We start from the raw sequence: 27,195 nt of genomic DNA, 5'->3' as shown, positions 1-27,195 counted from the left end.
TAGAGCATAAACGACAATAAATTGCGTGTACCCACCCTATCATTATGTCGATATTATTTCGCTCATCGCGACTCGTTACAATCAGTGCAATCCGATAAGGCCACGACCGCCTTATAATAACACGAGAAGAAATTTTTGAGGAGCAATGAAATTAATCTTACACGATATGTGTTATTAAGAGGAAATACAGATTGCACGCACACGCATGCGACGTGCGTCACGTCGGTGTGGTTAAGTTATTCTCGATTGGAAACTCCGCATTTTGCTTTTAGACCCCTCACGTATGTATCAGCACGCATTGATCGAAAATACAAACACGTCGGTTAACGTCGGTTAAACCTGTCGTGATAAAGAGCCGAAGCTATTTATAGTCCGTATTCGCGCCACTATTTGGCGTTAAATAAAATTGCCGTACTTTGCCACGTACCATTCAGCTTAAAAAAGATTCGCCGGTGGAAATTTCACCGGTAAACAAATCTTCGAAACTCTAAAGTGCACATTTTTTAAAAGGAAAATGTGTTCTCGGAGTAATCGAGAATGAAGGTGTGAAAGAACGCGAAGAATTCTTCGAAAATCTCGAGAAACTCTTGACTCTTTGTATTATCATGTTTCTCCTGCGGCAGAGATTGCCAAAGAGTCGCGACCCGTTGCCGTTGGTGAGTCGCAAAAAGGCTGAGAATATAAACCAACTTTTGAAGCAAATTACAATTATCAAACTTCTTGTATAATGATTCGTATCGTTAAAGCAGTCATCGATAGAAATAAGGGAAATTAAACACATACCTCATTATGTATTTGAAAATATTAGATTTATAATATTCAATAGAAAATAGAATTATAAAATTATATTTAATAAAAAAATTAGAAAGTAAGAATAAAATGATATAAATAAACAATTTACTCTTCTCTTTCCTGCTATTTCGTAACTCCTCAAACTGGATATGAATCGCGAATGTTTCAAAAAAATGTTATAGGTCATGGTCGACATAAATTTAGGAAGCCTGCTCTACGTTATTTGTGTCAGAAATGTGTTTACGTCTTTTTTTTTCCCGTAAGTAACATATTTATAATTAAAATTTTTATTCAGATACGCGTATCCGTTTTACTTCCTCCGATTTCTCACGCTTAGCGCGAAACGTGATCGGCCGATTCCGGTTACGGTTTAAACGCAGTCGCTAATACAGGTCGCGAGGCACGATCACTATAATCCACGCACACGCAACAAACGTTCACGGACGGTGATATCCACATACCGGACATCACCCCGAGGGACAGTCGCGAATTAATTAATCGCCGAATAGGCGTTATAGTGCGAACCGTAATAATGGCGATCGGCCGGCGCGGCGACGATTAAAGCCGATCCAGTCGGCGGTGGAGATATGCAGAGAAAGTCTGGCCGGTCCCGCGCCGTGTACGCCTATGTCCGGTCATTGCACTACATAATTCCTTCTACTTTTTTTCACCTCGCGCTCTACGGCGACGCTTCGTTGTCAGAACGGTACGAGTGTCAGAACGGAATTTCATCGAGACGCTTCTCGCGCGTTATCGCGATCGCGTTTCGACATTTCGTTTCCCCTCTCGCTTCCTTTTTTCCAATGTTCACGACAGGTCGAAGCTCAACCGGAAGATCTCGCGTCAACACCATTGAAACGTAAAGCGGAAGGAGGACACGTGACAGAAGGGAATCACGTGTGCTTTCATCTTTCGTCGATATGCGAGTATTGCGGTTTTAGAAGTATCGCGCTTTTGATCGGCGCAAATACTTCGGTCAACTTGGAGCCGGTTTGCGCTCAGCAGGAGTCCCTACTGAATGAATTTATGTGATCGTGTCTTCTCAAGTTACAAGATTAAGTAACCTAACAGCAAAATTTTTATTCAAGCAATTTTTTTTTTTTTCTTTCTAAAAGAGACCACAAAACAAAGTTATAAATACAACGTTTTCGCCAAATGAAGACTTTCTAAAAGGCAAATAATGAAATATTATCTATTTCTCGATCAAACTCAAGCGGCAGAAATATTACTCTCATTAGCCTTTGCATGCATCAGATTTCTTTTAATTATTGATTAAAAGATTAATTAGCATTCTCATACTTCGGCATTCGTCAATGGCAATTTCATTCCAAAGTTAGTCAAGAAAATTGCGATTGAAATTTCGATTTGCGTCGTTCCGAAATGACATCTCCCGGTGGAAGGGGAAGCTCGTGAAAGAGCGATTTAACGAGGAGACAACGAGAAGAGCGAGCGGTGAATGCCAATACAGAATTGATGGTGACCTTGCTGCTTGCTGATGCATCGGTCGTAAGAAGCATAGCTCGCTTCCGGTTATTCACGCGCCGAGGCTGCGCGATCGAGAGCTAGCGCGCGTACGCGACGTGTACCTATCGTTCTTAATTGCCGCTTATCTGGATACGTAATTGCCGATGATACATCGGGGTAAGCGAGCACCGGCCAAATTTTTACCGTCGCTCGAAACAACTCGATTGAAACGAAGACGAAACGTCGCGTCGTCGGTCGACTCCATTACCGATAAAATATCGGTAACGTTATAACGTTATAACTTTTGCAAATATAATACGATTTGCATAGGCATTCACGAATATATAAATTGTAAAGATAAATCCCCTACGGCGGCTCTCAATACGACTATTCATTTGGAGATGACAAATCTGAGAAATATATATAGCTCAGTTAATCGTGAAACGTTGTTGCAATTAATGACAGGACGGTTTGGGTGTTTGGTAGACGTATTATTTATCATAAATGATAATCAATTCAGTTTAACATAACGCTCGGGGGATATTTTTTATGCATTTGCGGGTGATTAATTATACGTTCGCCTTCGGCGATGATATAACATGCATAAAAATTGATTACTTCAAATGTATCGAGGTGTGTTCAAAAAGTATCGCGAATTTTGAATTTTCGCGGGTTACGTATATTCGAATTTCGATCTTTTTGTGGCGTTATGTTGGTACTCATGTCTCTCACTTATGCCGACAAGCTCGGCCATTTTGAATGTTCACTTAATTGTTGACAGCTGCTTTGCTTGCACGTGTTTTGGATCGTCTTCGATTTTTACCTATTCAAAAAAATGGATCAAAGAACCTGTATCAAATTTTGTGTGAAAAACGAAATTAAGTGCGCGGATGCATTCCGAATGTTGACTGTGGCATACGGAGAAGCTACCTTGGACCGAAGCAACGTTTATCGGTGGTACAAAATGTTCTCAGAAGGCCGAGAAGATGTGAACGACGAAGAGCGTGCCGGACGCCCGAGCACTTCAACAACAGACGAAAAAATTAATGAAGTGGAGAAAATGGTATTGGCCAATCGTCGAATCACAGTTAGAGAAGTTGCTGAGGACCTAAACATATCGATTGGCTCGTGCCATTCGATTTTTATCAATGATTTGGGCATGAGACGGGTCGCCGCGAAATTCGTACCAAAATTGCTCAATTGCGACCAAAAACAGCATCGCATGAACATTGCTAATGAGATGTTGGACTCTGTCCGCGACGACCCAAATTTGCTCCAGAGGGTCATAACTGGTGACGAATCGTGGGTTTATGGTTATGACGTGGAAACCAAAGCTCAATCATCTCAATGGAAGCTGCCGCACGAACCAAGAACGAAAAAAGCGCGCCAAGTTCGGTCGAATGTGAAAGTTTTGCTGACAGTTTTCTTCGATTGCAGGGGCGTGGTGCATCATGAGTTCTTGCCACAGGGTAGAACGGTCAATAAGGAATATTACCTGCAAGTTATGCGCAATTTGCGCGAAGCAATCCGCCAGAAACGCCCGGATTTGTGGAAGAACAAAAATTGGCTTTTGCACCACGATAACGCCCCTGCTCACACATCGTTGCTTGTGCGCGACTTTTTGGCCAAAAACAACACACTAATGATGCCGCAGCCACCGTATTCCCCAGATCTGGCCCCCTGTGACTTTTTCTTGTTCCCTAAACTGAAGAGGCCCATGAAAGGACGACGTTACGCTACGCTTGACGAGATAAAGACGGCATCGAAGGAGGAGCTGAACAAGATAAAAAAAAATGATTTTTTGAAGTGCTTCGAAGATTGGAAAAACCGTTGGCACAAGTGTATAATATCTCATGGGGATTACTTTGAAGGGGACAAAATAGATATTCATGAATAAATAAATAATTTTTGAAAAAACACAAAATTCGCGATACTTTTTGAACACACCTCGTATATATTTATCCTACTAAATTAATAATTAATTTGCACACATTAAAATAACATGTGGGCAAAGATATCGAGTGTTTTTAAGATCTGCGATATTAATACTTTTCCTGGAATTTTATATTACACTTTTCACATCAATCTAATATGACAATTTTTTTTTCTTTTTTGCTTTTGTAGATATATTTATCGCCTGTAAATCTATCGGAATATAAAATATATAAGTTAAAACAAATTAGAATTAGTAAAGCTTGCAATAATTCGTAAAAACCAAGCTCAATCTTTTACTTTATTGTGATTCATAATTCAGTATTGATAACGCAATAGTTTTAATTGAAAAAGTTGATTTTGAGAAAATTTCCAATGCATTCAATGGAAAAAAAACCTGAGAAAAAATTATTTTAATTCAATTTTTTCAACTCGATTAAATTTTTTTAGTTCAATTATCTGACTAAAATACATAGATACTTGAACATCAAGTTAAGCATTTATGTATTTAATTTAACTCCATAAATATTTAATTTAAATACATAAATAAAACAATTCAATCAAATTGAAAAATTTAGTCAAGTTAAAAACTTTTTTTTGGTCAGAGTGACATATGCTCTCTTTTTTCAAATTTGTAAAATTACAACTCCAATAGCAATGATTTAGCAATATCAAAATTTTATTACAAGTTTCACTTACCCTTGGCCCATCCGGTCAGCACGTTTCCGAGATACGCGACTTTGTAGGAGGGATCGTATTCGGTAATCGATGCGTTGCCTCGGTGCCTCCTCCAGAGCTTCCCCAATCCTCTCTTCAGGGACCTCAGGGTCCTCTGACCGAACTCCTTGCTCGCGCTGGCGTGCTGCACAGTGCCATCGTTCTCGTCGATGGAATCCGCGACGACATCGCCCATCGTCTTCATCCTCGAGCTCGTCTCACTCGCGGATAGCTCCTCGAATTTTCGCATTGATTTCGAATTCAGGCAAGAAAATCCAACACCTCTCGGCCGAGATCACCGCGCTACATCGTGCCGCCACTTCCGTCGCGCTTTGTGTTTCGTTCGAAGAAACGAGGTGCTACGAGGAAGATTGGCCTCTTCCTACTGCGGCCGGATAAAAGAGATCGCGGTCGATGTTGGGGATCGCGGGAGATTGCGAAACTCGAATGAATCGTCGAGCTAAGCGGCCGCTGCTACGTAAGCGACTGTCGATCGGCCAGAAGCTGTCATTCGCCGCCTCCAAGGCCGTACCTCTCCTCGACGATTGTTACTTGCGCGCGCGCGAAAAGATCGCGGCTTCGTTCTGATGCGCGACCCCGCGTGTCATCTCCTTTCCTTCCGTCACTGCGTGCTCCTCCTGCCCGCCGGCGACGTTCACGATACGTCTCTGAAACAAAACGGATGATCGTTGACGCAAGGTCGTCGATTCTCGAACAGCCGACCGGTTGTCGGTTCTATTAAAATAATTAAAAAAAACGCTACGTCGATAAAAATATACAGACATTATTTTTTCTCCAACATAACGGATATTCGATCAAAGGTGTGCAAAATTAATTGCGGAAAAAAACGCCTGGATCGAACGGAAATTTTTAGGACCCAACCAAACTCGCATAGCTCGGCATTCTTCATACGTAGTAAGTTTTTTTTTTTAAACGCTACCAAGCTCGATTTTCGAGAAAGTTTTTGTTGATTGGGGTCTTACAACGTCAAATAGATGCCAACCAAGAAACTTTCTCTCGCGCGTTCTCACCTAATATCTGATTAGAGAAGAAAAGCAAAGAGACAGACGGATAAAAAGTCAGAGTGTGACGTAAATAAATGAATACCCCGGTGCAAAAGCAATTAAAGTCATCAAAACACTTGTCGTTTCTTGCAAATAGGTTGCCCGCGCGAAATTAATGTCATAACCGTGTCGAGTCTTCACGAATTTCTTTTATCGTTTCTAGAATCTCGGCGATCAAGAAAGCTCGCATTCAAAGTATGTTAGAAAGTACAACTAATAAAAATATACGCTAGTGGGAGAAAGTAATGGAACTGATAACGAGTGGACTGCTCCAAATACATACAAAAGCAATTATAACTGGGTCGCACGGAGGTTTTTATTGTTTCCAAAGCATTAAAAAAAAAATACCAAGATAACAAACGCGGATATTCCTTTCCTTTGCCCCCGTAGAGCAAATAGCTAGCATATAATTATTGGATAATTATCAATAAGATGTTACTCCGATCGAGTATTAAGTCAGCCTTTTTTTCTTGCACATGCCTCGTACAACGTTCAAGCGTATAATTGACATCAACAAGAACGAGATTGCCTTTCTTGCAAAAACTGCATCAACATTGAAAAATTACGTTTTTGCGAAACGCAACGAGCTTGCATATAGAACGTGCATTGATAAGACTTTAAACGAGGACAAGAGGTTTAGACTTACGGTTTGGTGAATTTTTAGTACAAGGCTGTTGTGTATCGCACTTGTTTTAAGATCGTACGAGAGTGTGAGTACACGTGTTCGTCCGGTCAATTTATCTCGGCGGAAATTACGGTTTTCACCGGAAATCTTGCGGCCGGATCGCCGCGAGATTTCTCGATCACCGCTAAAATCCTCGTTTAACGGATCTTGGTTACAACGAATGCCATCGATCGTTAACAGTCAATGAATGATTTAACGCGCATGAAATCAAGATATATTTAGAGTAATACGCGATAATTATACAGAGATAAAGAAATGCATTCCACGGGGATCATTTTTGTGGCTCTTTAATCGATCGCAATTTCAGTTTTTCTGCGGAGAATTATTTTGCGCACTGCTGGAGCATAGCGGTTAGTCTTGAAACATTGCCAAAGCACCCTGGAAAAATATTTTCAGACATTTCGCATCAACATTTTTCGCTTCTTCTGATACGTTTTCTCTAGACCTAAAGTCGTCTATCATCATTCATTAAATATCCTGCATTACAGAGGCGAGTGTGTTGTTTACTACGAATATTTCTCATAATTGAAGCATGTGCGGCGAGCGTGCATAATCGTCTTTGTATAATTGGCAGCATAGTTATGCAGCGACAGGTGGACTCTTGTTGTTTAACGACTTGCGACTTGTTGCATTTCTTGCAAAATAACGTACAGATAAAAATTACGACAGCACTTTCGTAACTCATCGTCGACCGTGCACAAAGTTCTCTCGCGGTTTTGCATAAAACAAATGTTTGAAAGCATAAACAATTATGTCAAAAGGAATCTTTCGAAAAACTTATTACTCGAGAAATTCTTTGAATCTTTACAAAAATTATTCCTCAAATTCATTATGTAGTGACATGAATTCTTGAGATACATCCTAGTTGCTCAATCAGTTACGTAATAAGCACACGGAGTAAATAAGCAACCACACATCGCACTCGCATTATCTCTTTGACCATTTAGTGGTGTTATCGCTAACTTCGAATCTCTCGTGCGAAAATTAATGACCTGTGTGCATTAAGACAATGCGTCGCACGATTTTTCTTCCCAAGCTGAACTTCGCAATTAGAAAATTAGAATTCTCAAATACGCTTTCATGAAACATTTTCAAGATTCTAATTGAGATTAGTCTAACGTTTTATGAGACTTCGTCCGATGTACAGCAGACTGAAGGCAGAGATTTTCATAAACAAATTTTTTGTTAAATACACGCGGAGAATATGCGCGATTGCACAGCAGTTGTTTGACAAAAAATTTATTTTAAAAACAATTTTAATTCATAAAGAGAAGAAAAGTGTAATCAGCGATGATTTAAAAGCATACGAGCAGTTTAATTGCGTAACTTATATTACAGACGTAATTAAGTGAATATATATAGCACGAATCAGTGGAAAAAAAAAAAAAAAAAACAGGAAAAGAAACTGATAATGTTTTTGTAACACGTTTTCACAAGTTTATATATATATATTTTTTCAAATATAAATGTTTCGTTTAAAATTTTCTTTTAAATAAAATATGTAAAATTAATATCTTAAAATCCGGCTTTAAAATGTGGTAGTCTGCCAGGGAAAGGAATAGGCGTTTCAGTCACCGCATTTCTGCGCGGTCAAGAGACTTTCAAGAGATTCGTAATTTCGGAGAGATCCATAAAGTAAACATATTCCCGTGTAGTATATCTGTTCGAGGCTTCCGAGACTTAAAAATAACCAGCAAATTTGCATCTGCGTAAGAGGCAAACGCGCTCAACGCAGAAAAAGTGTGATTTACTGGAAATAAATCGGAATTTATTCGCTGTTCGTCCGTCGTTGTCGCCGTTGCAACTGAAAACGTTTATGCACTCGGCGCGAGGCGGGTGAGAACGTTCCGTCCAATTCACGTTGCACGGAGTCATCATCGTTCGTCGTGTGGCTCGAGTTGCATTACGTCAGAACTGACATTGGCCACCACACCTGCGGTCGATCTGTCTATCTCGCCCCGTGCGTTTTGCGTGAATGAATCGCGTATATACGTGCGTCTTGCACGCGTCGTGCACAGTTCTGTAATTTTGAAGGGAAAAAAAACGACAAGACGCCGATAATTGTGACCGGTCTTGCTTCCACGCACGATTCCCGGCATGATTCACGAACGGACATGTTTAACCCGCGCGGATATTTAACCCCAATGTCGCATTAATTAGAGTCACGCAAATAACTTGAGGTCGCTTGGTCAAGGCGCACTAGAAAGCGGTGGTAAAACTATGCTAGAAATGAAATATTATAATTTTATAATTTATTAAAATCAAACTCAAGTTTGAAATTTAATTTACAAGCTTGTATGAAGAGAAATGGTAATGTATTTATATTTTTTAATAATGGTAAAATAAAGATAAAAATGTTTAAATTTTTTGTTAATTCTGTAGATTAAACTGTCAACTGAGTTTATCAAACTTTTGATTTTTTTAAATCAATTAAATTTGGTAAAATTAAAACAAATAATAAATATGATGTTTCAATCAGTTTAAAAATTTGGCGTATTAGAATACATAAAGATAATTTGCACTGTTACACAATCGTGGCAATTTTTTTTTTTATTTGTTTTAATTACTTTTGATTGTTTCTATTTACAAATAATCATTATCATTTATAAAATAACAAAAGTCCGGTATTACCATAATGACACGTGTAATGACATCAAAAAGATACTATACACGTGTAACTATTTATTGTTAATTAGCCTTTGCTAATGCCTTTGCTACAGGTGCAGAGGTCATATAAAATAAAAAATAAACTAATGGAATATTTTTATTGGCATGCGAATGAACAAGTAAAAAATTGTATTTACTCGTCTAAACTTAACTTTTTCAACATGATATTTATTTAAAGATCCCTGCCATGTCACAGAATAATTAATTATTTATCGAACTAATGTTGTTTATTTAATTTACTTATCGTGTAACTTCATTATTGAAAAAAAAAAAAACGCAATTCATCAGTCAATTCGCGTATTTAATATATAGGTTATCTATGTACACTCCTTACTCTTAATTTTTAACAAGATAAAATAAGAGAATGAATAAAATAACGAATTGTTAATAATAAAAAATTGTCGGTGATTGTTGAGTAAAAAGTTAAACTGCTTTATTCAGTTAATTATAGAATTGTATGTTAATATGTATGAATCAGTAGGCTAATCTTACAGACAAAGATCTTCTTTATGTAACCAACCAAGAAAATCATATTTTTTTTCTCTGAGAAAAACCACAGGAAAGTAATAGAGAAATGAATCTGTACATTACGCATACGAATCTAATCACATATTTCTTAGCTTATTGCGTTTAGTCACACAATAATATTTATTGACTACGAAGCGCATACATGCGTCGAATTACGCAGTGTACGCACAACGAAATGATGGATTCGTTGGATGTTTAATTACGGAACTCCTGGATCGCGGAAAAACCTGTTTGGCAAACACGCGGTACGACGTTATCACGAGTGATTATGCGTGATTATCATACGCTCACAATGTTGTGCGGCTGGACACGGTTTGCTCTAAAGTCTCCACCGATACACGATGCCGATAATAAACGAAGGTCTTCCAGGAGTCTGGTGTTTCTGCTTCGTTTCTGCGGGATGTAAGACATTCTAAACTTTCTACGCGACACTCCTAGCTTCTTCACCAAACATGTTTACTTTAGCGAGAATTTAATCGACGTCCATAATGTGGTTGTGATATCGTAATTATCGATGTTAATTATCTCGCCATACGGCATGAAAAAGTTTATAAAATTGATCGAGATTATAAATTCGCGGGTGTATAAGATGGAAAACAAAACAAACGATCGAATCGCGCCGAGATTATACTAAGAGAAAACTCGACTATAAAGTCTCAGTTCACAGAGGACGAAACCAAGTAATTGAGTATCTTATTAACATATAGAAAATGATATAAAACTGCCGATATATTTCGTTTGTATACTGTTATTATTGACAAAGTTTTTCTTCGAGAGATTATCGATAGTTCATAGATCAAGTATTGTATTTATCGGTTTATATTCGGTATCAAATTTTCCAGGGAATTTCCAGAACTTTATGCAAAATGAGTCATCGCAATCATAAAAATTTTCTTGAAACGCAGCCCTGAACAATTTTACTTAGGAGGAAATGATTTCGCGAATTCAGGTGACCTCGAATGTGCGAAGAATCCAGGGACACAAATACTGGCATTGTGAGAAATATGCCAGAAAGACAATGTCGACAGAGAGCTATTGTGGAAGAATTATGATATTATAATGGACCAGTGATAACAAATGAATGAGCCTAAATTATGCACAAAGCAGAAAGAAATATTAGTCAATTCTAAATTTATGCTTTTCTAAAAGACACCATTTTCCCACTTATTGACATAAAATAATAAAATTGAAGATAATTTTACAACTTTTGATTAATGCTATCCAATTTTTTTGCTTTAATCTCGTAATTCTACAGGTGTATATATGCATGTACGTATGTATATATGTATATAATTGTTATAGTAGTCATCATTCCGAAACGTCATCATCATTATCATCACATAAGAATATATTATAGTATAATTAATTCAATCCTTCTTTTTGCCTACATAAGTCGACACTAGAGATTTATGCAGGTGGAATAAAAGTTGAAGCAGTCGCATAAAAATTGACAAAACATTCTCACGCGATCAAGTTAATCGAGTCGAAATCTACATCCAATTAACCGATGATTTCATATATTTTCATTCGATAATTTCCTCCAATAACGCTTCCGTGCATAACGTGTACATAGTTGTGTCATCGTTGCACTCATCATTCCGAAGTACTATCATCATCAGCACTTAGGAATATGTCCAATTAAAAGCAACTTATGTATGCGTAAGCATTAACAACGAAGAAAACAATTTGATGCGTATCTTTTATATATCATGCAACATTTGGAAAAATTGTCTAGATAATAAGCTGTTACTTCTCGTCACTTTCGTCAAAACATCTTTGATAACATTTTAACGTCAAAATGATGTCAGTTTGCTGCCTAAATGGTTATCTATAGAATACTTTATAGTTCGACGAAAAAACTTGAATATGAAACAGTTTCCAGAATTCGAAAATTTCCAACGTAATCTCTTAAAATCCTTTGGATAAAAGAGAAGTTTTAGTTTGAGTTTTTATAAAGAAATCCTTATAAATTTTAATTTCGTATAAATTGCGATAAATATATTTCTCCTGCAAATACAGTGGCTCATTTATTTTCAGTCCCACACAATTAAATAAAAAAAAAAAAAAAAAAAAATACACCGAATATAACGCTCGATCTAACCTCTTGGTTTCGTCTTATTATGAATCAGTGTCTGATCCGGCCGAGATTAAACGCGGTCCTCAGCTTTTTCACGTCTTTCAACGCATCACGTATAATAAGCCCGACGAAATCCCACGGTCGTTGTCGAGCGTCGATGCGGCGAGGGCGACCCAGTATTACTTCGCTCTCGCGAAAGTGGCTCGGCTGGTCGCGGACGAATAAACGAAGGAGAGGAGCCGCGAAGACGGAAAGAGAGAACGAGAAGGAAAAGGAAAGATACAGACGGGAAAAGAAAAGACGTTTTCGCCGCGGTAATTGTTGCGGTGGGCCGGATCGCGGGATGACTTGCGGAAAAAAAAACTTGAGGAGAGACGAAAGAAAAAAAAGATGGAGAGAAAGAGGGAAGAAATCGAGCATGGTCCTTACCGCACCGTTGTGTCGTCCCACGATTGTATGCTAAGGCGCGATACACTCGCGAATGGTACAGGCTCCACGCGTGTACCCACACTTGCGGGAAACTGATTTCTAAATGGCTGCTGTCTTGCCGTAGGATCGCGGGCGCGCGTGTTGCGAAGTATGACTTACGATTGCGAAATTAACGCGTGTCGATGGCTCGGCAGTCACGGCTTTTCCGACCAAACGTGAGAGGCGTTCTGCCTAGATGCGCATCTTCTTCGGATAAATCTGCGTTGCATCCGAGAGAAATCACGTTGCTTGGATACCGTGCATCCTTAAATGCTCGCGTGTCTGAAAATTATGCGGAGCGATGCCGGTTACCAATATTCTCCTCGAGGGCCAGACTTGCTGCGTTACATTTTTTTTCAAGATTAATAATATTTAATTATAAAAGATTGCGATGTTCTACTTTCTTCTTCACAAAAAAGAGAATAAACAAACTAAACAAGATTTTAATAAAATTAATAATGTAAATGCTTGAGAATTAAGGTTCTACTTGATACAATATTTCGATATTACTTTAAAAACATTTCTTATTTTACAATCGTATGTATATAAAATATATATACACTAAATGATTACGAGGATTGATTGCAACAATTTCCTAATTAAATCGAAAAAGAGTAAAATTTGCATGCGAAAGTATTTATTATCGAAAGCAAAACAAAGTATCAATGTCACGTGATAGATTATACGAGGAAGGAACGGAGTAAACGGTGCATCGATGATATATAGGTGGATGCAATAAAAACGCGAGTAGGGATTACTCTTGTAACGGGCATCCACGGATCCGTTGGAAGGCCGTTGACTCCGCAAAACTTTCGCCGGCGCTTTCATATAAGGCAGACACAAAGTGCAATATAGACATTGCAAAAAGCGTTCGTTATCGTCTCGGTCATTGAAATTGATAACTTTGCATGTATGCGAGATAAGTTTATGTAAGTACATAACTATTTTTTTTTAATAAAAAAAATATGACATTTTTCATATCTCTCCATTATTGATGGAAAGGCTACTTCAATCATGGAATATAGAGATTCAATTAAATATCCGTGATTGGATTTGAACTTTAACGCAAATTAACGAGAATCAAAACGGTATTCTATACGCCTGTCACATACGTACGTTATTGATTCATTTAAACTGGCATTATTGCAGTTGCGCCACTTAACTATTAATTGTATGAGGCAGCATAAAGATGTTTTGATTGCGTATTAGAATTCATCGTAAATACCACACGCGCTTGCACCGTCAAACATTAGAATGTTGCATCTACGGTTATCGCTCGACCAATTTAAGTTCCGGCATTTAGGATCTGCGCGCAAAGTATCTGTATGCGAAGTAACGAAGAAGAAGAAGAAGAAGAAACAGATGAAAGAGATTGCAATCACGTTCATGAGAGATCCGAGAAATAACTGGCAACTCGTCCGTTGCATCGCGAGGCAACGTCAACCGCGCCAACCCCTCGAAGCTACGAAAAGCCAGGTATCTTCGTCTTCGTTCCGCTGTTTGCTTCTCGCATCAGCAGCAGCAGCAACAGCAGCAGCAGTACAAATCGCTGCAAAGCCGCGCGGAGCGGTGAATGTAAAATTCGCGAAGGCGTTTACGCGGCGTCGTCGCGTCGGTGGCTATCGTCGTCGGCGGCACTCCGCGTCTTCCCAAGGAAGGAAGAGAGCGAGGAAGAGCTCCCTTCGTCGCCGCATACCGCGGGGACTTTCTCACGCAAAGGGCGTTGTATTTGTCTTACATACCGAATGTCCATCTCTCTTTTTCTCTCTTTCGCGACGCAGTGGATTCTAATTGCAATCTCTTACGAGCAACACCGCCCACGAGCGACCACAATCATTTAAATTTGTGTCATTACATTCCGCGTGCGAAAGAAGCTACACTGTCGGTGTGGGACGGTGAAAACCCATAGGTGCACTGAGTAAAACAAATTAATACAAATTTTAATAAATATTTGTTTGAATAGTTGCAATAAAATATTTACTCACTACAAAAAATTAGTTAAATCAATGATTCTTGTACTAAATAAACATTTATTTATATTTAGCAACTATTTCATTGCAATTTCACACACATTCAAACAAATATTTATTAAAATTTAATAATTTTTTCTCTCAGTGTGCAACTCTCGAATTTCTCAGACGCTCGACAATGGCTGATGTACGTCTAGAACAGATATCGCTCAATCAATTGATACGCGTAACTTTGAAAACAAGATTTGGAGCAGAAGTAATTTGTTACGTTACTATTATCCCAAGTTACGTCTGCAAACTTTGTTACTAAATGCTTCAAATTGTTCTCGCGTATCGATCGTTGCTGCTGTCTCGAATTATTTTTACACACGATCAATATCGTGTCGCGCGATTTCGGTAATCGGACCTGGCGTGTTTACCGTAATTTTCTTTCGGTTGTTTCATACATTATCGTAAATTTGAATTTAATACGTCGAGCAAACAATGCCCGCACGCAATCAATTGAAGGTATTTTATTTAACGATGCAATTTAACGGGCAGGAAAGATACTGTCCCAAATACCGGGAATGTTTCATAACCAATGTCGTAAAAATACGTGTGGATACGGCAGTACGGAAGAAAGCTGATGTTCTCGGAACACCAATAATCAACAAAAGTTTTTCATAGAAAATGCTCCCGATGCGGTAACGTGAATGAAATTCGCACTTACAATGGAGTCGCGTATACACGAGAAGAATGATGCGCTACGCTTCCAGTACATCAGCATAATTACCTTACAATTAAGTTTGCAATGCGTTACGTAAATGCGTTATGTACGGCGCAAATTGATCGGCATGCTGCTCGGTCGAAGTAAAAATCGGCGCGTTCTCATTTACCGCGTTTTGCTCTCGGTTATTTTACATAGTGCCGCAACGAATGACGAAATTCAGATGGAAACGTACGAAATCACTTTTTCGACACATTAGGTATGTTCCCAGAATTGACTCGACGCAAAACTATTAGCAACCGATGCATACGAGATGACCGAGCGAAACGAGCTAAGATAATTTTCGCAATTTCGAAGATTCACTTGGAATAAAAAATATTAATATAAACGCAACGTCATTTCAATTCTTTCCTCGTTTATATGGTTATTATAAAACTTTGCGCCGTATTGACAAGCTGGAAGAAAAACGTGGCTATCGAGAAATCTGCAGCACGGTCTGGAAATATTTCTTTATAAATATCGCACTTAACGTGGTGAACGATGTATTTTGAATCTATTGCTTTATAAATCAAATATACCGCTCTTCTCTCATTTAAAAAACTCGAATTTTACTCGTCTCCCAACGCTTCTTATCCTCGCAATTACGCAAGGGCGCTATCGATACCTCACGGTCGGAAAATAACGACTTGAAATTAGTCGGAGGATCTTGCGGATGGCACGAGAGGCTCAGGGATATCCTGCACACGACAATCCTGTTAATTTGCTCGGTAACGATGTCAAGACAGTCCGTTGACTCAAGGATCCAGAGAGACGCGAGGTCTATATAACGTTATCGCTTTCAACGGCCTGGATTCACGGCGGATCACCCGATCAATACCGACGCGGAGAACCGTATCGATGTAGAGACCATAAAAAAAATCTCAACCACTTTCTACGTCGTCCCGGTTACTGCCGCGATGTATTTCGACGCGTTTGCCACAAGAACCGTCCCGTTAACCACGAGTCGGATCGAGACGATTGCGAGGAAACTCGTGGAAGGAACTCGTTCAAGAAGCATTCAAATTTAACATCGTCAACATCGCTGCCGTCGTCATCGCTATCTGTGCAAAATATTCGTAGATCGTTGATCCGGTCGCGCCGATCGATCGTAAAGACTCGAGAGTGCTACGACAGGTAAACAGGGAGGAAGGGGAGAGGGAGGGGATGCTAAAATGTTAAAGAGCCAAGGTTGCCTCTGAAATCCGAATATCTCCGATCGCCGCAGTATAGTTGAGGCCTACTGAAGAAACTGCCGTGCATAATTTCGATACTCATTAAAAGATCTCCGCCCTTACTCTGATCGGCCTATTTTTCCACGCTTTGACATTCCGCGCGAAATTACACGCTCACGTGTATAGAACGACGACGATCGCGGCGAGATCGTTCCGATGATTATAAGCGTTCGTAGCGTAGCTAGCTGGATAAATGCAGTCGGGGATTGCGCGAAAAACGCAAGGCGTCTCATCGTCACGAAACCCCGCTGCTGCCGCCGGCTTGCGCGCGGTACCTTCGCTGCTGCGGCTTAGCTTCCTATCCTTGAACCTCCTGAGGAAAGATAAAGCAGGTACATACGCACACGCACGCGCATACATACATACATACATACATACGTACATGCGTGCGTACGTACGTACGTACGTGCATCGGGAGAAAGAGAGAACCGGGTGTGGTCGGCGACCGACCGCGACGGGACGGACAGAAACGGCGAATGTCAAGTGTGTCACGCGAGTGAAACGTTTGCCTGCGATGCGGTTTATTGCAGCGCGCGATTGTGTGCCAATCCGACTCTGTGCGCGCGAATGGAGGCTTCGGAAGCGATTATGTGTATCCTACTACTGCTTCTGCTGCTGTTGCTGCTGCGTTACCATCTGCTACAAACTCGTCGCGACGCCCGTCGTTGCATGCAACGCATGCGACGCGTTTTATTGGCGCTAATACGTCGTCTACTCAGAGGAAGGCTACTCGCGCGTCACTCGCGAGGGTCGTTAAGCGACAGATCGTCGGCCAAACTTGTATTCCGGCCGCAACTATAATCATGAGAATCTGATTCTTCTACGATACTCTGCTATAGGAAGGTCAAGAAAGCCAATCGTACGAGAATATAATTCCAAGAATAGGCTTGAGAACGCGGAGAATTTCAAAGTTATAAAGTCACCTATAGTCACTATAATAACCTTATTTTACCTCTGTTTTACCTGTAATATTAATTAATCTCTAGACAACCAGAAGTCGATATATTGGCTTTTGACGATTTAAATGAAATTCATTGCTTATTTTATATTCATGTATACATTTATACATTTATTACGAGTAAATTGCTGTGACGTTATATAATGTTGTTTTATTACTTTGCTACGCTGCTAAAAATGTCATAAAATGCAATGTTTTTTAAGTTAAATATTAAATTCCAAGTGCATTATTAATTATAATAGATACATTATAAATTTAACGTATTATATAACTGAAAATTATGTGTGTATGAAATTTAGTATACTTTTGACAACATTAAATGTTTTTAATGTACCTGCTTGAAATTTGCTTTCGTTAAATTCTGCTGCTTATTTTTAACAGTGTACATTTCAAATTTCGGTATGTTTTTTTTATAAATTTTTTTACTGCAAATGCTGTTAAACAATCATTTTAGAAATATATAATACTTAAAACTCAAACATTGAAAAATTTTTATACCTTTTGGATCGAAAGCTGATATCTTGGTTCTGGAATAGCGTCATATTTTTCGCAGATCGATGCAAAGATATAGTCAACATAATTTAAGCCTAAACATATCATCTTAAAGGTCGTCCAGTCTAAAAATTTGTCGATCCTCAGGAAGTTATTTTCTTCATTAAAGTGTTACTATTTTAACCCAAGTGAAATAAATAAATTTTCAGAAAAAATAATAGCACAAAAGTGCGTAATCTAATTCAACCTAGCGATATGTAATTTTCAAAAAAATGTATAAAATTTATTTGCGAGACATTACCGTGTCTCTTGATCGTTAGATAAAAAAATATAAGATAAAAGATTAAAATAACGAGCGCGAAACAAGTGTATGAAGCGTGAATACATTATCGTCGATCGTCGAAAAACGATTGTTGCAACAAGTTCGATCGTTCGAATTCCACAGGAGTTAGGAACGCGTTAAGAACAGGAAAGCAATTAGATCGCGCCTATTCGTCTCAAATGACCGGCTACGTAGTAAAACAAGCGTCCGCGAGAATATTAAACGGAAGTGCAATCGCAAAAAGAACAACGGACAAAGGACGACGACGTGCATTAAAAGGACCTGTAGGCGCTAAACTCGTGACTAAACTCGCTTAATACTTTTCCGGTCGTCGCCAACACCTGCAGGAAAGCCTATTCGCGTTTCCTCGCGTTCTTCGTTTTCGCACCTGACAGGAAGGCGACGAAAACCATTAGCATCTCGCCATAAAAGTCCCATGCTCTTAAATATATTAAGTAAACTGCCGCAATATAAAAATCCTCGCTCGAGAACCCGAACGTCCAAATCGGACCTAAAAAAACAAAACTTGAAATATATTCCGCAAGTTGGAAAATGCGATGTCCGAAACGCGACACGAGACACGAGACACGAGGCTCGCGATATTCGCCTTCCACCAAGGGAAATATTCCGTCTCTAAGAACAAATCCTCGCGAAGACGCGAGGTCCCTACTCTACAGATCGTTTCGAAATAATAGTCTATAACTGGGTAATCATACATTCCTTCATAAAATAAGCGCGCGCGGGCAGGGGACGCACGGCTACGCTCAACATTGGCACACAGGTCGGAATAAACCGAAGGGCACAACGTCATGCAAGCCGCTCGCACATCGCGCGATCGGAAAAATCCATAATTCGACGTTCCGTTGCGCCGCTGTTCGGGTTACGTACTTCCTTGCATGCGATTTCCAGCTACCTGAGTGCCTCGTCTTCGTCCGAAGGGGCATCTTCGACGCCGTATTGAAATATTCCTATCTCTCTTACTGACGTTAAGAAGTGAACCCCGGCGCGATAATATCTATATATAATCCGGCTGTATGTTCATTAACTTTTCGTCGCGGTGTCGCGTCGTCGTAAACGTCATATTCTGTTATTACGCGCGTGTCAACGTCTTTTTGCAACTGTCTTCAAAGAGTTAACGAGAACGTTGAATCGCATATGCATTTCGTTATCGTCGCCAGTGAACTCGCCGATTATCGGAGTTGGTTTACGACAAAGAGGTATAATTAATCGTTAACGAACCTACTCAAGCTTTTACGACGATCCCAAATATCGATTTTACTCCGGGAAGATCGGAGAGTACGCCGAGAGACGAGTTAGTGCATTAATAACTCGATGATTTCATTTCTTTCGTCGCTAAACGTTGCGGATAACAATCCTGCTTTTCTGAGAAATGAATTAAAATTTAAAACGTCGCGCTCATTAAATTCTGTCATTTAAGCAAAAGCTGTGCACTTTTTTGATTTTCGTCTATACCTTTTTTATGATAATAAAAATTAATAATGAAATTTTTTTAAATAAATTTGATATAATAAAGAATAATAAAGATCCTCATATAAATTTACATAATAAAACTGCTTATGATAATTTAACATTTTAATCTATGTATCCGCGTAATATAGAAATTAACACTTTTTTTTACATAAATTTCAGATTGCAGATTTTATTATTATACACATTTGTTTAATAATAAAAAATACCTTCTTATGGTGATATTTAATATTTCAGACTACGTAATATCAATCATTTTTAATTGTGTAAGTATAAAGGCTTTTCTTTTTTATATTTGCATCTGATCTTAATTCATTTTAAATATTTACAGCTTTGAGATTGTGTGGATCAGCGTCCCGATTGTTCAATGAATTCATATATTAAAAAAAGATGCACCTGTATACATATTTCATGGCATTCAAGTTTCTCAGTAAGCAAGCTGAATTAAAATTTGCGTCATTCGCATAACGAAAGGATACACACGTAGCCGCGGAAAGAACCAACGGTAAAAATCATATTTCGAGCGATCGTGTTAAACGGGTGCGGCTGGCGTGGCAACGAAACTGTTACGAGTTGACACGGCAGTCTAACAAGACTTTCACGTCGATATTCCCGCGACGGAGGCCGAGAGAGCCTGGCGGCCTTTTCCTCCGATACCGTCGGAATTTTTGCATCCCTCGGATTTCGCATCGAGCGAGGAGAGAGAGAAAGAGAGAGCGAGAGCGAGAGAGAGAGAGAGAGAGAGAGAGAAGCGAGAAAAGTGCGGGAACGCACACACGCTCGTGCGAGCTGCATGTGCATACGCGCGTTGCGCAAAGTCGCGCAACGGCGCGGTGTCGGTCTACCGTAAACTTGACTTTACGATCGGTGCCGGCGCGCCTGGTGCGTCCGTCCGGCGAGCGAGAGCCGGGGAGAGCTGCCTTACACACGCGGCTTGCTTTTTCGCGGTTACCTCTGCATTTTGTTTCGTCTCGCCGGCGTAACGGTCCGCCGTCGCTCGTCGTTGCTCGATACCGCTCGGGCGCGATCTCTCCGCGATTCGCTGCACTGACGATTGCCGCAGCCGCCGCCGCAGCCGCCAACGCCGACGCCGGAGGGATCGAAAAATTTGCAAAACACGTCGGAGGCCTCTCGTACTTTACAATAGAAAATTGCCGATTCAACGAGCGAGACGAGAAGAAATGGAAAATAAATGCATTGCCGGATGATCAATTAAGAAAGATATTAATACATTTTGTCTGACTCTTAAATTGTTGTCTATATAGCGATTAAGAAGGTTCTCCAGTCTTTTCACATAAAACGAGAACTTGATGAAATTTTGAGAACACGTTTATGAGATGTCTGTATGTACATATAAACATTTCCTTGAACTTTTTCAAAGTTTTGACTGTATAATTTTCTTTAAATAGCTTCGTATAAAATAGCATTAAATCTTATGCAACAAAGGATTTTAAACGATGCAATTAATTTCTTGCAAAGAATATAAGAAATCCGGAAAACTGTATTTATGAGAAAGAATAAAGTTTAGAGAACGTTTTGGAGTTAAAAAAATCGAATTTTATTTTCGTGTAAAATTATGAAATGTTCGTGATTTATACAATTTCTCTTAAATATGACACACACACTAGTGAAAATGTTGGAACCTTTGCTTTGTTGCTACACTTACATCATTATTATAAACAATTCTTGTTCAATTTTTCCAAATCAATATTTATCACAATAATAAAAATAAATATTTTTCAAGTAAGAGAGAAAGGCTCAAATTGTACAATTTTTCTTTAAATATGACGTCACACTACACTAAAAAAAACTTTTTTACTACTTTATGTTCAAGTAAATATTTTTATATCACTTTCTTAATTTAAATAAATATTAACTAGTATTAAATAATTTATTTTAAGACTTAAGAAATATTTTATTAAATACTTGTTGATACGTTTAAACCATGATTATCAACAATTCTTTTCCCATTTTTCCACATCAATATTTATCAATATTATCAAAATATTTTTAAATAATAATTAACATTTTTATTACTTAAATTTTGTTATTTATTATGTTAAAGATGACAATGATAAAAACTGAATAAAAAATCATGTAACTCCCATTCACTTTTTTTAAGCTGAAAAACATGCCTAAGAATTTAATTAAAGACGTTACTGATTTTGAATGAAAACTTTCAAAATAAAAATGTATTACGTGCGCATTACATGCTATATTTCTTTTTACGACGTAACGCGCGTTCTGTTTTGATGTTATCGTCATCCTGAACATTATTTCGATATTGATAAAATGTTTCTTTCATTTCCGAGTTTCGAAAGGCCAATCGCGCGTAGCTGCTAGCTTTCTCGCTTCGGAATTTTACGACATACACATACGCGCATCTCGACTACGGTTCGCATGCGGAAGTGCGCAATACGTACGGTGCATCCTGAAATTCCGCGGGTCTCTCGCTCGCGCGGTTTCACCCCGTCTCTGCGGAAACGCGTCCAGAGATTCTCTCTTCTTCCTTCATTCCTCTTTTTTTGCAAGACGCAACGAATTCCATGCAAATTTCGCGCAGCGTCGTCCACGATAATGCCACGCGCCGATTGTTCGCTTTCGCGATTAATTACTACGTTCGCGCGCAACTGTGACGTAATCCGCGAATCATCTGGATGGAACTTCCGGAATGCGGCAGATTATTCCGCGAGCGTACTTCCGTATACGTTCCGCGTAACGGAGCGTTGCGAGCCGTACCGTCCACGATTCGCCGACGTAATCGGGAAGGAGTTCTCCAGTTATGAGAACACAAATTTAGGCGCGATTGCGCGAAGAGACCACTAAAGCGATCGCTCTCCAAGAAATTTCGAAACCTCTGTGCGCGATCTGTACGCGTACCTCGGAATGTATCACTTCCTTCTGAATAACAACTTCTCGAAACAATTTCAAGTTTAGCACCGTTTATTGCCAGTTTTATTACTATCTCGGTATTTTTATTTTCGCAATTACCAACAAGTAAAACGGAAAACCTATTAGACTAATGCTAATAGCGCAATTAAACATCACGAAAACCGTTTTACCTAAATTCGTAGCGATATTCGGCATGAAGCAAAAACGCCGTAATATAATTTCTTTCGAAACTTTTTTCCCAGGTTAGAGAAACTGATTTTACTTGAGGCGCTATATAATCATATTAAAATTCATAGTCATTCGAGCTCGCACGGTGTATAGATAGAAACCGAGTTAGCTCACGTAGGATAAAAAATGTAGTAATACGATACGAGCCAGGAAGTTGGTCTATGTAAATCAACCTTGACATTCGGGTTTAGATTGCCTTGCCTATTTTACTACGACAGGTAGCACCGTAGATATAAAAGTCGCGCTGCTTATGTCCACAGGCCATAACGGCACCTAACGAGTCGATCCAACGACTAATCGGCAGACCTACAATGAGAATCAAGTACGGCGGCGATTGGCACCTAATTAGATAAATTCATGTGGCCGCTCTCGCGTACGTGCCTGTAGCGCACCGTGCGTCCGCGCGTTATTAAGCTGCCACTGAACACTTCCTCGTGGTTTTACCGATTATCTCTCCCGGTGGTATAATAATTTCGAAAAGTCTTCAGACTCGCAATTTGTCCAAAGTGGCAATTGTTAATCGCGCGTCTCTTTCTCTCTCTCAAAAACACACACAAGCGCAGATCCTAATCTTCTCGTTAACGTATTGCACCGGCTGCATCGCGTCATTATTATTTTCTCCCCGTCGAGGGATTTAGGATACCGCGCAGTTCGCAACTCCCACGCAAAAAGCCGCAGACAGATATGAGGATTGACTTTTCTTTTGTATGCCGTGCAAACAAAAAAGCCGTTGTTGCATTGTCGTGACGAAATGCTCTGACTTTGCGCAGCGTGGCGTATTGAGAACCGATCGCTCACACGTGTCATCAGCAATATTTAAGATGACATTTTGAAATTGCAAACATATGGCGAGCATATTACAGCCATGTGCAAGGAAAGCATTAACGACGCTACGAAGAAGTGCTAATTAAACAGCGTTTTACAGATGTGTGATGCACGTTTTAAATAAATAAACTGATTGTCAACTCGTGCGGCATTAATATGGAATAGATAGATCCCCACTGTCTGCTTAATCACAAATAATCTGTTGCTGCAACATCATTTGCATTTACTGAAATTTTTCCATGAGAGAATCAATCGACTGTTTATTTAGGATTTGTGCAAGAGCGCAAGCACTACAGACGCAACTATGTAAAGTTGAAGCGACAGGAATGCCCTATCTCCCGTGCTTGTGGTAATATCGCTGTCTGAAGGCGAATGAAATTAGATGGCAAGGTTACGGTACTCTACTAAAAAAAAAAACCGGTTCTTTAATCCTTCCTCGCTAATGTGTTTGAGGACTAGATAATTCGCAGTAATTAACTATAATTCATCAAAGTAGCGAGAAAAAAAGAGAATAGAATTATAATGGATTTACCGTTCTAATTATTGTCTTCTTTTAACAAATTCATTTTTTGTACAAAAAATTGAACAAAAAATAAGATAAAAGATACATATTTTATAATTTTCAAATAAATTTTGCAAAATACCTTTATAAAATATATATCTTTATTTCAGTGTAAAAACAAACTCCGCAAAAAATTTAATTATCCGTTTTCCTTAGTTGTTTGGTTTGATTAGAAATATATTGGCGACTATTAATAAATACTATGTGAAATCTATTTTTAAACGCGACGAATTAAAGTAAACTTATTTATTTTGGGCGTCAATAATTGTTTTCTTTCGACACTTCATTTCCTTTCTAACACTCGAGAGTAAGGCTGAATCTGTAACTTATACGTCAGAAAGGTGCCTGCGAGGAGTTAAAATTACGCACTCGTGCGAGAAGTTCGTCTGGATATCATCTTCAGCAGAAAAGGGACAATAAAGCATTGCAACATGCTATGATTAATCATCGGCCCTGCGGTGCACGTGAATTTTAACGGGATTACGTAACGAGCTCTCGAACGATATTCGTGTCACGACGTCGTCGTACCAATTACCATGAGTGTATCTCTGTCGCTGTATCATAGGATGCGAAAATTATTGATCGATGGCATCCTCATTACGAGTTACCTCGTAAGGACATTATATTGGATGTAACGAGTATTGCGTAATATTAAGGAGATCCGAGGAGATATACGAGGCTGCGCGAGATGGAATTGATAATTTCAGGGCCGATATCATGCGCGAGCAAACCGGGCAATTGCTCGGCAAATTGAAAGAGGGTCGGAGATTCGACCTTATTTTTAGTCCACACTGAGTGTCCCGACATCGTACGCGAGGGTAAATATCAAGAGCTGTTCGGGAAAAAAAACGTCATTTGTTTCAACATTGAGAAACGACGTTCGAATCGTAAGCGACGATCCATAATAATGGAAAAAATTGAGAAATAATGGCAAGCTTATTCTTCTACTAAGCTGCATTTTAACAGAGATTTTAATTTAATTAGCACGCGAGATGTCTGAATTTCAAAGTTAATGCGTGAAAGATTCGTCACGGAAAATAGACATCATTAACTCGTAGTCCAGATACCGTTTTAATTAAAACAGCTGGCACATTTTCGCGAATAATTTTTCTGGCCAACGGAAGTTCCACCTTTCCGCTCGGCCCAATTTGTTTTGCACGCGCACGATAAATAGACGAAATCCAGAATTTTATACTCTCGCCACAGCATCGATTCGCGCGCATTCAAAAAAAGAATCGTTCTTTGAAATTGTAAATCTTAAAACATAGCGATAGTTCTGTGTTAACGGATATAAGCCATGGCCAACGTTTTAATGTTAAGATTTCGTAGTATATCTTGACCTCCACTGACAAACTTTCATTCGCCAATTCCTCAAGCAAAACGTTTTGCTTTGGGTCGATCATTAAATTGTCGCTAAATTTCATCGGTCGCTACGACGCATGGTAGAACAAAATAAAATATTTGTGCAAAAATAGTCTGCAACTTTAAAAATATTGTAGATATTCGGAAATATTGTAATTATTCTTTTATATCAAAAAGATTAATAATTAAGCCTAATAGTAAAAAAGTAATAATTTTCCAAAATTATTAATAAAAACTCACATCTTATATTAAAAGTAAGAAATTTAATAATAACAATATAGTATATAAGATATCATTAACGCGGTCAAAATTCAAATTTGTATATTTTTGCGGCTGTAAGGAGTAGCCAGAAACAAGATTCAGGTCGGAGATAAACAGAGCTAATTTTTTTTCTGCTTGCAGCCCACTGTGCAAGGTTTCCGCAAGTGTTTCGACTTTTACGCGCGGACGGATTGAATTTTCACGTGGGAACGAGTGTAGATCTCGCGCAATCCACAATCCGCCTAATTTTAATTACGTAGTAATTTAACTTATTCGCTTTAATTATGCTTTAATTATCTAACGAGCCTCCCGGTAACGAACGAGTTGAATTAATCTTGTAAATCATTGTCGCGATTCCGAGACCTCCTTATGATCCACCCGACTACGCTTCCGTCTCTCCTAATTACTTAATCAGTTATCATTGTCACTCAGCTGTGTAAATATTTTCAGGCGCCGAGGGACATATCGAGAATTCTTTCGTGCATCTCGAGAAAATTGAATTAGAGAGCTACAATAAGCTCTGATTCAATTTTCGTTCGTCTTTGTCCTCTACACACCGCGCGGTCAATCTAGAAAGGGACGTGAGGAATAGAGCTAATCAAAGTTAGGTAACTTAAATTGCCGGTGCGGCGCAGCTGCAATCCCGGCGTGCACGGACAAGTTCGTATTCGTGCCTATCCGAGATCGATATGCCCGAGATTTTATCTAAAAATCTATAAAGCCGGACAGCACGCCGGCCTCTGACCACGAAACGATACCACAATCGCACAAAATGCAACATCTATACAAAATCACAGAACGCAGCACGAATAATTTAGAAATAAGGATCGTTATTTATTCATCGGTTGTTTCATGAGATAATCAATCTCATTTATTCGATCAATCCAATCTTACGTTCGATGTTTTGCGTCAGCATCGCGAGTGATTTTCCTATCACGTTGATTATATGTTTAAAGAGGCGATAAAAAAAAAGTTATAAACAGATGCGCGCAGGAATTTACCCAGCTCGGAGCAACTTACAATTTATGCGCACGGGAAATGCGGTGACGCGCGACTAGAAGAATCGTTTCTCGCGAACGGTAATTCTTGATTTACGTATGCCTACCTGTTTTTATTTGCACGTCGGGGGAGAGGGGGACGCTTTGCGAGAGGATGGCACGCGTAGCACGAGGGTGTCAGCGACGTCCTCGCAACTCGGAGTTCAGGACGATTTGACGCTTCCGTATGGTTCCCGACGTTAAAAGGACGCGAGCGCGTCAACTCCTTCCTTCGTTTATACGTGATATCGATCCCGCGAGAGACGCCTGTACGTTGCACACACCACGGCAGCTGAGCACCAACTGACGCGATTGCTCGCCGGGCGAGACGACGTCGAGCTATAGATGGCGTCTACCCTGGTCTACCCGCTCAGCGAGCGGTTGGTCAACAGTTCGGCATTCGCAGGTAGGTAGGTATGTACACGCA

The 27,195-nt window shown here is 39.4% G+C and overlaps 1 protein-coding gene across 5 annotated transcripts in view; it reads right to left on the bottom strand.

Annotated features, from left to right (window-relative positions):
* Window positions 1-27,195, bottom strand: part of LOC105196377 — a 62,798-nt gene that overhangs the window by 14,538 nt on the left and 21,065 nt on the right. The window contains exons 1-3 of one of the 5 annotated variants that reach the window (XM_011162300.2): window positions 26,837-27,085; window positions 12,515-12,676; window positions 4,888-5,573 (exon numbers count right to left, since the gene is read on the bottom strand). In XM_011162300.2, the coding sequence (XP_011160602.1) occupies window positions 4,888-5,155 (268 nt within the window). In that variant the 5' untranslated portion in view covers window positions 5,156-5,573; window positions 12,515-12,676; window positions 26,837-27,085. Of the gene's footprint in view, window positions 1-4,887; window positions 5,574-12,355; window positions 12,379-12,514; window positions 12,677-26,836; window positions 27,088-27,195 lie in introns of those variants that run through there. The other 4 variants (XM_011162301.3, XM_011162298.2, XM_039447715.1 and 1 more) reach the window with 4 other exon arrangements.

The sequence above is a fragment of the Solenopsis invicta genome, chromosome 4, assembly GCF_016802725.1.
Source record: "Solenopsis invicta isolate M01_SB chromosome 4, UNIL_Sinv_3.0, whole genome shotgun sequence".
Classification (NCBI taxonomy): domain Eukaryota; kingdom Metazoa; phylum Arthropoda; class Insecta; order Hymenoptera; family Formicidae; genus Solenopsis; species Solenopsis invicta.
Note: the sequence above shows the minus strand (reverse complement) of the source record. Positions and strands in the feature narration are given on the sequence as shown.